General features: G+C 41.1%; 1 protein-coding gene across 7 annotated transcripts in view; it reads left to right on the top strand.

Moving 5' to 3' along the window:
- TNIK (TRAF2 and NCK interacting kinase) overlaps positions 1-13,448 on the top strand; it is a 414,289-nt gene that overhangs the window by 239,453 nt on the left and 161,388 nt on the right. For all 7 annotated transcript variants that reach the window (XM_049709762.1, XM_049709760.1, XM_049709759.1 and 4 more), the window contains exon 3: positions 5,156-5,212. In XM_049709762.1, the coding sequence (XP_049565719.1) occupies positions 5,156-5,212 (57 nt within the window). The remainder of the gene's footprint in view (positions 1-5,155; positions 5,213-13,448) is intronic.

Below are 13,448 nucleotides of genomic sequence, written 5' to 3'. Positions count from 1 at the left end.
TTGAAGGTACTATAATCCTGAAATGTGAGGTAGAAGAAAAAAAAGAAGGGGAACAGAGTGTGTGTGTAAATCTGTCTAAGCACTGGAATGGAGTGCGCCCGCCTGTTGTCCAACCCCAGCTCATGTGCCTGATGCACAGTGAGACCAAACAGATCAAAATGTCAAGAGTTCGAGCAGAGAAGGGTTTACTGCAGGGGCCCAACAAGGAGAATGGGTGGTTTGTGTTCAAAAGACCCAAACTCCCTGATGGCTTTCAGGCAAGTGTTTTTAAAGACAGTGTTAGAGGAGAGGGTCATAGGATATGTGACCAGCTTGTGGACCTTCTTCTGATGAGTTCCTGGTGAGGTTACAGGGTGGTGTTTCTGAAACTTAACCTTCTGGTTCCAACCAGTCTGGGGTCTGCATGCTTGTGGTCAGCATGTAGTCACCATCCTCCACTTGGGTGGGGGTTTTCGTTTCCAGAGAACTACTCAAAGGTATGCATCAGATTATTATCTATCCTCCTTTGGGAGGAACTAGGTGTCCCATGAGTCTATTGTCCTCATCATTAACTTCTTGACCCTTCTCTTTGGAACTCAGGGAAGGCCTGGGAGGACAAAGCCTTTTTCTACAAACAAGAAACGGGAGACACAAAGGGGCTTTTGTACCCAGGAGGGCCCCACAGGGTCCTGCTTAGTTTCAATCCCCTCTTTTCTTTGATACTCCTCAGTCTTGAGGGGAACAGGTGTAAAACTAGAAAGGGAATAAAGTTTTGGATAGAGAGCTTAATCATAACCTCGGCAGAGGAACTCTGGTTTAGCGACACTCAACTTCACGCCAGCCGAGTGACCCCACAGCCTCTGCTTTCCCTGGTTTGGTTTGACGGGTTTTTTTCTTCCTTTCTTTCAGAGGGCCTTTTTATGCTTGAAGTCATGATTGAGGCTTTGGGTCCCACTGGAATACCAATTTTGTTTTTCTAGATTTAGTCTGTTATTTTTGTTATTGTTGGTTATTTCAGTAGAAAACAAAATCTTACTTCATTCTTTTATTAAGAAATGACTCAGCAATTGCAATGTGATGGGACATTTTCCCATAATTTTCGTGCATAAAAAATTTTAACACTTTGTCTCCTTTAAAGTTTCTTTTCCCCCAGAATTTCATTTTTACTCCTTGGTTGACTATGTAGTTTAGATTCAAACTAGGGTCTATGATTATGTTTTTAATTTCTCTTTAAGTAGAAATAAGTTAAAATTAGGAGTAGTATTGAATTTTCACCTCAAAATTCTCTTGTAATAATAACATCCTCCCCATTGCCCTCAAATTTAAAAAAAAAATTAAATCCTACATGAAACAGAGATGAATGGTTCATGTTTAATTCAAGTTAAGTGAAGTATGAAAAGGTTTGTTGAAAAAAATTGTTTAAATTTTAGTGATAAGAATTTCTAATTCATGGGCGATTGGGATTGACATGTATACACTGATGTGTATAAAATTGATGACTAATAAGAACCTGCTATATAAAAATATAAATAAAATAAAATAAAATAAGAATTTCTAATTCAGGAGCTGGAAGGTAGAACTGGAACAGGTGAGAAAGTGTCCTGGGTTTAGGTCCCCATTAGTTGTGAGATATTGGCCTCATCTCTAAAAGAAGGATTAGATTAGGCACCTTAGGGGCTACTCCTACTCAATTTATTTGTGACTTTATGAAGTTGTCGCTTTAAACACTGTCTGGACAATGATATGCCTCGGGTTTCTAGTGATCTTTAGGTCAGCTGATTCCTAGCCATTCCCTCAAAGTCTGCCTTCATCTGGATCCTAATTTGGTTTGGCATTCTCTAGTGACGGAAAAGGCAACTCACGCTGGGCAGCCTCCTTTGCGGCTCCCCCATCGAAGGTTGACAGCTCAGCAGCCTTCCTGTTCCAGAGCACAGGACGCCTTTGCTTGGGACTGAGCTGAGGCTGCTAATTGTTCCACCTCCAGGATCTCATTTAAGCCCAAACTGCCATCCCAAAGGTGTATTATTCAGTCATCTGTCAGACCCATCGAGAATGGTTATTTCAGCTTGGAAGGGAAATTTAAAATGGAGAAGTAGGTTGTTTTCTTTTCTAGTGTTATGTTATAAGCAGTTGCTAAAACAAAAACAAAAACGACCCTGTGTCTTAAGTTCAAAAACGTCATAGCTATTTAATTTATTTATTTCAAACCAAGAGCTGCTCAGTGCCCAATGCCATTTACATTTGAAATGTAAAGCGGATTGTATCCTGTCCATTCCCTCCCTGGCTGCTGATGGAAAGAACTAGGTGTTGACATGTCCTTGTAACAAATTATTCGCTCGAAGAAGATTCCGTGTCACTTAAGGAGTTAAAAATAGAGTGTAACATTTCTCAAACTGTGTTGGCTGAAGTGACTTCAGGAGCTCCCCGGGGCAGTTAGGAGACTGCTCAAACCCCTGCTTGAACAAGGAGGTTGGATGCCTTTCAAGATTTTTGGTGGGAAAAGGTTCTGCTGCAAATGGAACCAGAGGGGAAGCACAGGAGAGAGGGAAGGAGACCAGTGAGGTGGTGGTGGTGGGATTAATGGTCCTTTGGGCTCAGTGCTGTAGTAGAAACATGGAATGTTCATTACTAGCACAGAGGCCAGGGGTGAATCTACAAAGTGAGTAAGCTTACTGGGGAGCTGGGAGTGAAGGGCATTCCAGGCCAAGAAAACACACCATCAGGGAGACAAAAAACAATGCAATACCTTTAGAGAACGCATTTTAGTGTCAGGGACCACAGCATAAGAGCAGGTGGGAGCCCACCAAGGTGGCGTGGCAGACAGGGGGTTAGTTCTTAGAGGTCCCTGCAAGACATACCTGGGTGTTCCCCTTTCCTGGCTGCATGGCACCATTAAAAGAATTTCAAGGTGAATCAGCTGTGCGACATCAGCCAGACCCTCTGTATTTGTCTGCAGTCCCCTACACTCCTTTAGTGCTTTAGTAGAGAAATAACCATTGTTTAAGGTATGATTTGTGGCCCTTACTTTAAAGACTTTCTATTCTCGAAGAGAAGCTAATGACTCCTGTTAAGGTCACCATTACAGCATCGTAGACTTAACTGGGACCTGGACAACCCTGGAGGTCATGCAGTGTCTTATCAACAGAGGGCACTGTTGCTACTTCACCTTTGTGGGAGATTGACCCAGGCTCTGCAGGAAGTTAGTATTGCTGGCCCCTGGGCACTAAGTGGCAGTAATACTACTCTCCCCACTCAGTCATTATGAAAACTAAATTTCCAACTAATTTTCCTAAATTTCCTTGGGGTGGAAAGGGGGGGTGTTAACAGTGACACCTACTCCCCCCCACCTCCGACCACTGAGCCCAGGCTCCCCACGTTTTGCAGATGAGGAAACCAGGGTCCAGATGGGTTACATGACTTGCTCCCAGTGAACCAGCTGGTCATGGGCAGAACCAGGCGTCTGGAATTCCGGTCCAGGGCTCTTGGTGTGGTAATGCTTCAGCCCCCTCCCTCAATTTCTTGAAAGTTGAAGTACGCCTGTGACCCTATTAGGTTACTGATTTAATGTCTTCTTCTTTGTGCTCTTTTCTGAGTGAGGAGGAAAGGGAGGGAGCAGAATGGAGGTTGAAAGGTGAAGGAAGCACTATTAGAATCAGGTAGATCCATACACAAAGCTGAGACATATGAGAAGAAAAGGGGCAGGCAGCACCAAAGCTATCTCCTCCAGCTTCAGGTGGACATGACTCCACCACCTGCTGTTGTCGTTCATCCATAAACATGCCACCCCATCTACGGGCTAGGTACCCACTATTCCAGGCACTGGAAATACAATGATGAGACACAGTCCCTTCCTTCATGAAACATATAACTTAAGAGGGAAGACAACACTTGAAATTAATCACAAGACAGGACTATAAATAATTATAGCCAGCATCTGCTGACAGCTGTTCTGTGCCAGGTACTGTCAAGCACTTTATATACATTATCTCATTCAATCCTCCTTGCAATACTATGAGTTAGGTACTATCATTATTTCCATTTTTCAGACGTGGAAACTGAGGCCTAGAAAGTTAAGGGATTTGCCTAAGGTCGTGCGGCTGGGATTTGAATCCAGCTGATCTTGGAAGGTATATTATACTGCATAATAGCAATGGTAGGTAAAATGTATTGTAGAAGCCACATAGAAAATGCATTTAGAAGTAATGGATAGGGCTTCCCTGGTGGCGCAGTGGTTGAGAGTCCGCCTGCCGATGCAGGGGACACGGGTTCGTGCCCCGGTTCGGGAAGATCCCACATGCCGCGGAGCGGCTGGGCCCGTGAGCCATGGCCGCTGAGCCTGCGCGTCCGGAGCCTGTGCTCCGCAGCGGGAGAGGCCACAGCAGTGAGAGGCCCGCGTACCGCGAAAAAAAAAAAAGAAGTAATGGATATTGACCATCTTTACTACTGTCTGAGAGTCAGATGTAGACTTTATGTTTCTCAAGGAGCAAGTGCAGAGAAAGCTCCTCTTTGGGATTGCCCCCTCACCACACCCTGTTCTCTTCCAGTTCCTTGTGGTTGCTGCTTCACTGTAGTTGCAAAGACCAGGGATACCTCCTCTGGGGAAGCAGTTCCTTATGCTCAATACTGTCTCTTTGATCTCAAATTCGGATTGATTGCTATCTGTTTTGTTTTAGGCCCCCTTTTAAGATGAAGATAAATTAATAGTCTGAAGTGAAGAGAAGCAGAATCATATCCATCTGAGACTGTTACAAGATATTTTAATAATCGAGGAAACTAAAGTTTCTGCACATACCAAGTGTTTTCCAGCCGAGGAGATGCTTATGTCTCCTCCACCCAGATCTAGCTCCCCTTCCATGTAAATCCCCCTCTCACTCAACCCCTTATCTGACACCTTGAAGAGGAGGTAAACCAAATTATTCGACATTGTCTCTTTGATTTACCTTGACAACCACTGTGAAAACAAACCCAACAGACCAAGTGATGGAGATGTTTTACAAAATAAACATTAAATAGAGATTGATCTTCAAAGCATTTAAGATTTCTGTGTGTCTGTCTGTCTGTCTGTCTTCCCCATTGGCACTCTGTAACATTGATTTATGTAATTGTTCTTTACAGTTGAAATCTAACGCTAATATTACTCATCAGAACTGAATTATTTTTAAAATTTTTTTTACAGGGTCGTCATGTCAAAACGGGCCAACTTGCAGCCATCAAGGTTATGGATGTCACAGGGGTAATGTATCATTATCTTGCCGTCTCAAACTTATATATTTGTAATAGAGAAGTTAGTGATAGAGAAAAATCACTTTTTGGAAATAGAATTTTTTTAGACATCCAAGACCTTTCCCCACTTGTGCTTAACATAAACATTAAGAGTATTCAGCAGCTGACTGAGATGACCATGGGTAAATCACTCTAATTAAATTAGATACCTACACACTGCCTTATGTAGTCAGAGTGAAGAACATGTGTGCCAATAATTTACATAAACACGGCCAAGGACATTTGCAGATGAAGACAGAACAAGGATTTGAAGATATTAAGAGAATAATACTGAGATTACACAGAAGAGGTGGGTCTTAACAGTTTTCCCCAAAGTCCACCTAACACTGGAGTAGACAAGAGTTTGGATAACTCTAAAATCCTAGTAGGATGTGTAACATGGATATTTTCCTCCCCAAAATGTTATAGACCAAATAATCACAATAACTACAAATACTTATTATTATAGAGCAACACTGAAACAAAATTTCTGGCCTGGATGATCAAAAGCAATCTAAGGAATAGACTTTATTTTAAATACAATCTTATGCTTTCAATCCTTTTTGCTAGGTCTATTTAAAATATTTTAATGCCTTTTCTAGAGTACAGAGCAAAAATCAGACTTGAAAGGACTTATTGGAAATCAAAAGCATGTTAATGATTTTCGATTGTCCCCAGGGATTTTTCTAAGATGTGTCAGCTGTACACAAAAGCTAAAAGACCAAAGTCTTCCGTTTGGCCCAGAAGTGGATTATTTAATGTAAAGAGATGTAGAATGAATGGGTCACACAAAGGTATCAAGAACCAGTATACAAATAAGAAAAACACGCAGTATGTCCGTAGGTCAGACTTCGGTCCGTACCTTCTCTGGTCCAGTTTGCTACCTTTGATAAGTATACATTATATGCTACACTATTAACCATGATACTAATCTCACTAATTTTCATTTATACCACACATTGTACTGTCTTCCTTTCTTTACTTATCTGAATTCCTTTTTAAGTTCTATGCATTTTAAAAATTATATGCATTTTTAACAAGAAAAAATTTTGTTCCCATATGTTTAGAAGAACTTAGATAAAGTAATCCTTCCTTTTATTTGTCCTAAATGCATTATTCAAATTTCAGAGCTTGCAAACCAGTTCAAATATTTCATGCCAATTAGTTTATTAATTCACCTGGCCTTTGAGTAAGAAAATACATGTAGATTATATTAATAAGGTTTATGTTCTGCCACTTGCAAGAGAAAACTCAAAATAACAGAGGCTTAAGTATGATGGAAGTGTTATGCTCTCTCATGTTAAAGGAGTCTAGGGGCGACAGTCCAGGGATGTGTAACAGCAATGTGATAGAGTAGGCGGGTGTTTTTATCTTTCTGCTCCATTGTTCTGACACATGGCTTCCACACTTAAGGTCAGTTCTGTGATTTAAGGTAACTGTTGGATTTCCATTGATCACATTCTTTGGCAGGCAAAAAAAGGCAGTACGGGCAGTGGGGGGGAGGGGCTGGGAGCAGAGGGTACAGAAGACAGCCCCTTCCAGTGAAATTTTTTCTACTCGCATATGTTTCTATTTACTTCTGCAGTCATTGGCTACCTAGCTGCAAGGACGCTGGGAAATGTGCTCTTTCATTCTACCAACCTGTCCAGTTAATTGGGGTTCTATTATTAGTCAGGAATGAAGAGGGGATGGATACTTGTATTGTTAATTAGCAGGGTCTGACACAAAAATCAAGATCAGATACTATCAGTCTCTACATAGAAACCCATTAGAGATGTGTAAATCTTCTACAAAGCTCCCAGCACAAAACAAATCAGAATTTATTTTGCAATTCTGCTAAAGTCATACTACTGTATTTTCCTTGAATTGAATAGGATCTCCCCATAATGTGATGCACTTGGCAGTTGAACAACTAATGGATGTGGATGGAGCCCAAGACATTAATTCTGTAAAGTTCTGTTGTGTGGGTCTGCAGACTACAGTTGAGTTCCATTGACGTCATTAATCTCAGTGTACAAAGCTGTATATTGATGCACAAAGTATGACTTGAGAGCATTGAGTATCACTTTTTCTGGTTCTGTTTGTGAGCTTTTAAATTGTTCAAAGAATCATTTACTATTTCTAGACCACCTTGCTTGGAATCAAAAAAGTTACACAGCAATTTATCCCAGAGTATGTAGTTTCAGTTTAAGCAGTGTCAGTTAGCCTCTCTAAACGGGGTTTCACAAGGCAACTGAGACCTACAGAAGATGCTTTAGAGTCTATTTTCTCAATTCTCCCCAGCATGGTACAGAGCTAGCACCATTTTCAATGCATAGGAGAGTCAGTCCATTGCTTACAATGGACGCTTTATAGTATCTAGGCTTAATTCTCTCGGGGGAACCTCTGTTGAAAGGCCTGGATAGTTCCTTGATTTAGGCACATCATTGACCATTATGTAACCACTGACCCCTGACAAAGGCAAACATGGCTACACGTCAGGAAATGGTTTTCTTATTTCCCATGGTGTATGATCCAGCATCAAATGACTTTTGTATCACCCCCTTACACATCACAGTCAACATAAAATTTCCTTTGTGAAACTCATGTGGTGTCCTCAGAAAACAATCTATTTCATTTTGTCATGTTGTCTTTTGTGTATTATGGAACGCTGCAAAAGCTTCTTACCAATTATTATAATTGTGCTCATTATAGCTGCTCTGAGATGAATTCTCAAAGGTCATCTTTGTTAATTGTTTGCAGTGATCTACTGTGAAGTTACTACAGTTTATCGTAATGAATTTGATAAAACTATAAGCTTGAAATCAATTTTTAAATTATTGTTTTCTTTCTATACCATTTCCTTTTTTAGAAGAAAATAACCATAGAGAAAACTGGATATAATGCTTATGTTCTTCTGTTTTACAGCTGGGACACTTCCAAATTTGCTAATATTTGCTTCAGAATTAGGGCTTAAACTCAGACTCAGTCTTTGAAGTTCTTTTAGTTTCTGAAATAATTATGAGAATTTCTGCATTTTGTCGCTTTCTGGGGATTTCTTCCCAGCTGGATGTGTGTACTTTAATCATCTAAACAAAATTGGCCCCTCTCAGGTAGTGTTCCCCAAGGTGGACAGCCAGCATTTACGGACTGTCTGCACCCCTTGGGGTGTTCATCAGAAAGGCAGATTCCTGGGCTTGCTGCAGAATTTCTGGGTGGAAGAACCTGCCTTTTCTCCAAGCTCCTCAAGGAGCTTCACGCACACCAAAGTCAGAGGAACACTTTTCTAGGGATTTGTATTTACTGCTTTCTGGCTACCAAGTATGAAGAGACCATGATTCTTTGATAATCCTGCAAATAATACCCATCTTCATTTGAACCAAAATTCCTGATGTAAACTAGTCCCTTTACAATGATACCTTGAAGCCCATGTAGGACTTAATAAGGTAATAACTTACTGTCATAGGCTTTCTCATCTTTACAATGACTGGTTGAGATCATTACTCAGGACACTTTGGGTTGTAGTACCGAAGCCCCACTCAGACTAGATGAAGCTGAAAACAGAATTTATTGTCTTGTGTATATTTAAAAAAAAAGAAAAGGCTCAGCAAGATCTAGGAAGTCACATGACTGATTAGGAATTTTGTATCTCTCCATCTCTGGGCTCTGCTTTCTTTCTACCAGCAGCTCCAAGCTCATGTTCTAATTACTTCATTACCCTTAGTCCCAGCAAGAGTGCCAGTGTGGACATCAGTGGCCCAGCTTGGGTCACCTCACTATCCGACAACCAAACCCTGTTTCTCTCCAGCCACATCTGGGTTGGGTGCCTGGCCCTGGAACCTACCACAGGGACAGAGAGTTGGAAAGGATTCCTCAAATAAAAAACTAAGAACTGTTAAAGGAAAGGGTAGGATAGATGCTGGGCAGGGAAAAACAAGAGAATTCAGTGTATTACTGTAAGATCAAATCATTTTAGTAGATGTATTTAAAACAGACTTAGTCCTTAAGTAAAGTGCCTCTGTAGTTACATTTTTTATATTTCAGCCTGAAATAATAATAATGGTAGCTAACATTGATGGAGTGATTATTATGTGCCAGAACTCTTTACAATACTTTCTGTATATTGATTCACTGAATGCCCTTAACAACCACCAGACTCCATTATTAGTTCCATTATAGAGATGAGAAAACCAGGCATACTAAGTATCTTGCTCAATGTAACATGTAAATGGTGGAGTGAATATTTCGACCTGAGTATTTTAACTCTACTCTTTAAGTCCACTCTGTTTCTCACACTGCCATAGGTCTTCATTTAACACAGAAGGATATTTAGTGTTTAATTTAATATTTATTTGATAAACATTTACTAAACACCTACTTTATGACAAACACTTGAAATTCAAAAATGACAAAGTGGTTCTTTGCCTGAAGGGGAGCTGATAATAATACAACCTTGCTCTAAATATTTGTAAGTAAAGCTAATACATTTTATAATAAAGTCGTACAAGTCATAAATAATGTTACATATAAAGTTTGATGTGACAGTGAGGGGTAGTAATTAAGCCCAGGAGGAAAATCAGATGAGAACGTTCCTGGCCAAGAAAACCATCTGTGCCAAGGCATGGAGGCTGAGAGAGGTGGAACATGTTCTGGAAACTATCACATAGTTTAGTTTTAGTATAAAAAATGTGCTGAGGAGAGAGTGATACAAGGGGAATCTGGACAAGTTAGGGTCAGGTCATGAGCGAACTGAATGCTGTGGCAAGGATATTATAAGGTTTTCAAACTTTTTAATTTTCCCAGTAGAACCCTGAGAGCAAAGAGTCTTAAGCAAAAACCCATTAGATAGAAAAGATACAAGGCGGGTTGTTTTTTACAAGGGGCGGGAGGCTGTCAGTCCTGGCCCCGTCCTCACACCACTGCTAGAGCCAGTGTGGAAGCCGGAAGTTAAATAGCAAAGTAACAGGATGGGATTTGCCTACTAGAAGGATCCATCTTAAGCCCTGCTTGATTGAGTTTCTATTTCTGTCTCACTTACTGAATTCCTGTAGGTGAAGCTTTCAGCCAGTCTCCATCCCTCTTTGACGAGTAAGGAAGCAGCCTTCTCCCAGTAGTTTCTGGTGGAGTGCTTTGCCCAGAGTTAACGGGCTCATGGAATGTTTGCTGAAATTGGACCAAAGGAAAAAAAAATCTTTTCATCTTCGGTTACTGGGAGAAATCAGGGGACATGCTGCTCCATGCACATTTGATGCCTCCTTCCCAAAGGGAGGGCAATTCAGTGGAACGATTGGTAGCATAGAAGGTAATATTAGTAACAGTAATAACAACAACAACAGTCAGAGTCAAAAATAAAGATGGCTATCATTGCTTATATGTGCCAAGCATTGTTCTTAGTACTTAATATAATACACACGAACTCATTTAACCCTTGAAACAATTCCCATTAGAGGAGCAGTGCTAATAATATCCATTTTACAAATGAGGAATTAATTGAAAGCAAAAAATCCTGAATAACTTGCCCAAGCGCCACAGACGGTAAATGGCAGAGTTGGAATTCGAATCCAGCCAGTCAGGGTGTGCCCACCTTCCCCACGGCCCTGTTATAAGAATGAGAGATGGGAGTTGGGAGTTGAGGGGCATCACCAGAGCATGGCCATCAGATTCAGATAGAGCTGGGTTCACACCCAGTCCTCTCCTTACTGCCCTTGGGCAAATTTTTTAAGTTTTCTGAATCTCATTTTTCTTATCTGTTAGATGGGAATACAAACACTGCAAACTTTTTTGAGACTAAAATTATATAATGTCTAGTGCTTGGTACATAACAGTTCCTCACTAAATATTAGTCCTGGTAAGAGACAGTGAATGCCTGCACGGGGCAGGCAATAGGAATGAGGAGAGGATGTTATAATGTGCATTGGACTTCTGTAGCTGGGGATGGTAGCCTGTGCTATGAACCACATGCCGTACATGCCATATGTGTGTTAGTTCATCGTCAATATATGTAAATAGTTTGACTCAGCCCTGTGTTCATTACCTCAGTTACGATGTTATTAGTCTTACCCTGAACAACAGGTAACTGTCAAAATGACTTAGTGTAGAGCAAGATCCAGGAGAGAAAGTGGGGATTGGAAAGTGGATTGGAAAGTGGATTCCAGAAGCTGAAGACTGAAATCACAATAATTCATTTATTCATTCACTTAAGAATGAATGAATGTGCTATGCTCTGGGGTGCTAGCGGTGAATAAGACAGACACAGGCTCTATCTTCTGGAATCTTACATTCCAGTGTCAGTGAAAGACATTTAACAAACAGTTGAACAGTTATTTGACAGTTCTGATTAACTTTCAAGGACTGTACAAGAGAGTATTAAGGGAGAATTTAAGAAGGAAACTGACCTATCTAGGTGGCCAGTACGTTCGTTTCCTGATTAAGTAACAACTACATGAGATCAGAGGATGGGTGGATATCGGTGAGGTTGGTAGGGCCCGAGAGGGGCGTTCCCAGCTGTGGAAGCTTGACTCTCAGCAAAGCCTGGGAATCCCCACCCCAGGCTCTTCCGCTGCAGAGACCCTTCTAGACACCTCTTTGGGACTTTTCAAGTAGATAAAGTTAGCAGAAGGACCGGTCAGATAAAGCACATGATGAGAACTTTTTTTTTTTTTTTTTTTTTTTTTTTGCGATACGCTGGCCTCTCACCGTTGTGGCCTCTCCCGTTGTGGAGCACAGGCTCCGGACGTGCAGGCTCAGCGGCCATGGTTCATGGGCCCAGCCGCTCCACGGCATGTGGGATCTTCCTGGACCAGGGCACGAACCCGCGTCCCCTGCATCGGCAGGCGGACTCTCAACCACTGCGCCACCAGGGAAGCCCTGAGAACTTTTAACAGAGAAAAGATAAACAGATTTTTTTTTTGTCTCCATAATACCCTCCACCTTTGGGGCTATTTCCAGTGTCTCGATTCTGTGTGTTATACAGCACGTAGAACTTGGAAAGCTTCTAAGTTCTAAAAATGGACAAGCTGAGCTGCTTACTCCATGCACACTTCAGCATTTCTCCTTACATACTGATTACACCCCTTTTGGTGGCTTATGCGTATCTGGGTCTCTGCACGTGTGCATGCGTGATGAATGGGTGGCCTTGTAGTATGCGTATGCATGCATGCTCCAGAGATTGCTTAAGAGCAAAAACTGGACCTGGAGACTCCTGTCTATACCCCACACTAATGAAGGTGAACACTTAGGTGCACTAGTTGTTAGAAGTGTTTTTCCATTGTGATGGTTTGTTTTCAGTAGTGCCTTTCATTTGTGTACCTCAAAGTATTTGATCAAAACTACAATTTGTTCTTTTATCCCCCTAGTGGAATTGAGATGCATGAAGGTAAGGAGATTGGCCCACAGAGGTTGGGGTGCCTGGAATCATTAAGCAGACCATTCAAATCCAGATTTGTTACCAAGTTCCTCAGTCGTGGACAGTGGGGGTCTCCTTTCATAGATCCGTGCTCTCCTTTGCATGTCAGCACATCTTTCCCATCTCACATTTAGGTCCCTCTTTTGACTTTACTTGGTTCCCTCTTGTTGAGTTCTTTTGAGGCTTGACCTCCTCATCAACACATTGGCTTTCTGAACGACGGGAAGCTCACCTTTAGTTTTCCTTTTATGAAGAGTCCTCTCTTTCTCGTTTAAAGCCTGCTGACTTTAATGAGCCCGGAACAGGAACTGTGCATTATCCATCTTGGTACCTCCTGCAGAGCCTGCTGACCTAGGACCTGGCACATAGTAGATGCTATACAAAATGATATTATATTTGTAAAAACAAGAGGCCAGAGAAAATATAAAGACTAGAAAGCCAGATGAAGAAAAAACAGATCCAAATTACAAGGCACAGGGAATTTGATAGTTTTTTTTTCCGGTAACCAAAGAAAAAAGGGAAGACATTATCATTTACACTGTTAATACCGTCAGAAAAGAAGACCCATTCCAATTCCTGTGGGCTGTTACCTGAATTGCAGGTGGAGGATTCTTGAGGATGTAAGCCATCTCATTTATTTATTTATTTTAATTTTACTGAAGTACAGTTGATTTAAAATATTGTGTTAATTTCTGTTGTTCTGGAAAGTGATTCAGTTTTATATATATATATATATATACACATATTATATATTTTTCATGTTCTTTTACATTTTGGTTTATCACAGGATATTGAATACAGTTCCTTGTGTAAGTAGGACAAG

This window comes from Orcinus orca, chromosome 5 (assembly GCF_937001465.1).
Source record: "Orcinus orca chromosome 5, mOrcOrc1.1, whole genome shotgun sequence".
Taxonomy (NCBI): Eukaryota; Metazoa; Chordata; class Mammalia; order Artiodactyla; family Delphinidae; genus Orcinus; species Orcinus orca.
This window is presented reverse-complemented; position numbering and strand designations above follow the sequence as displayed.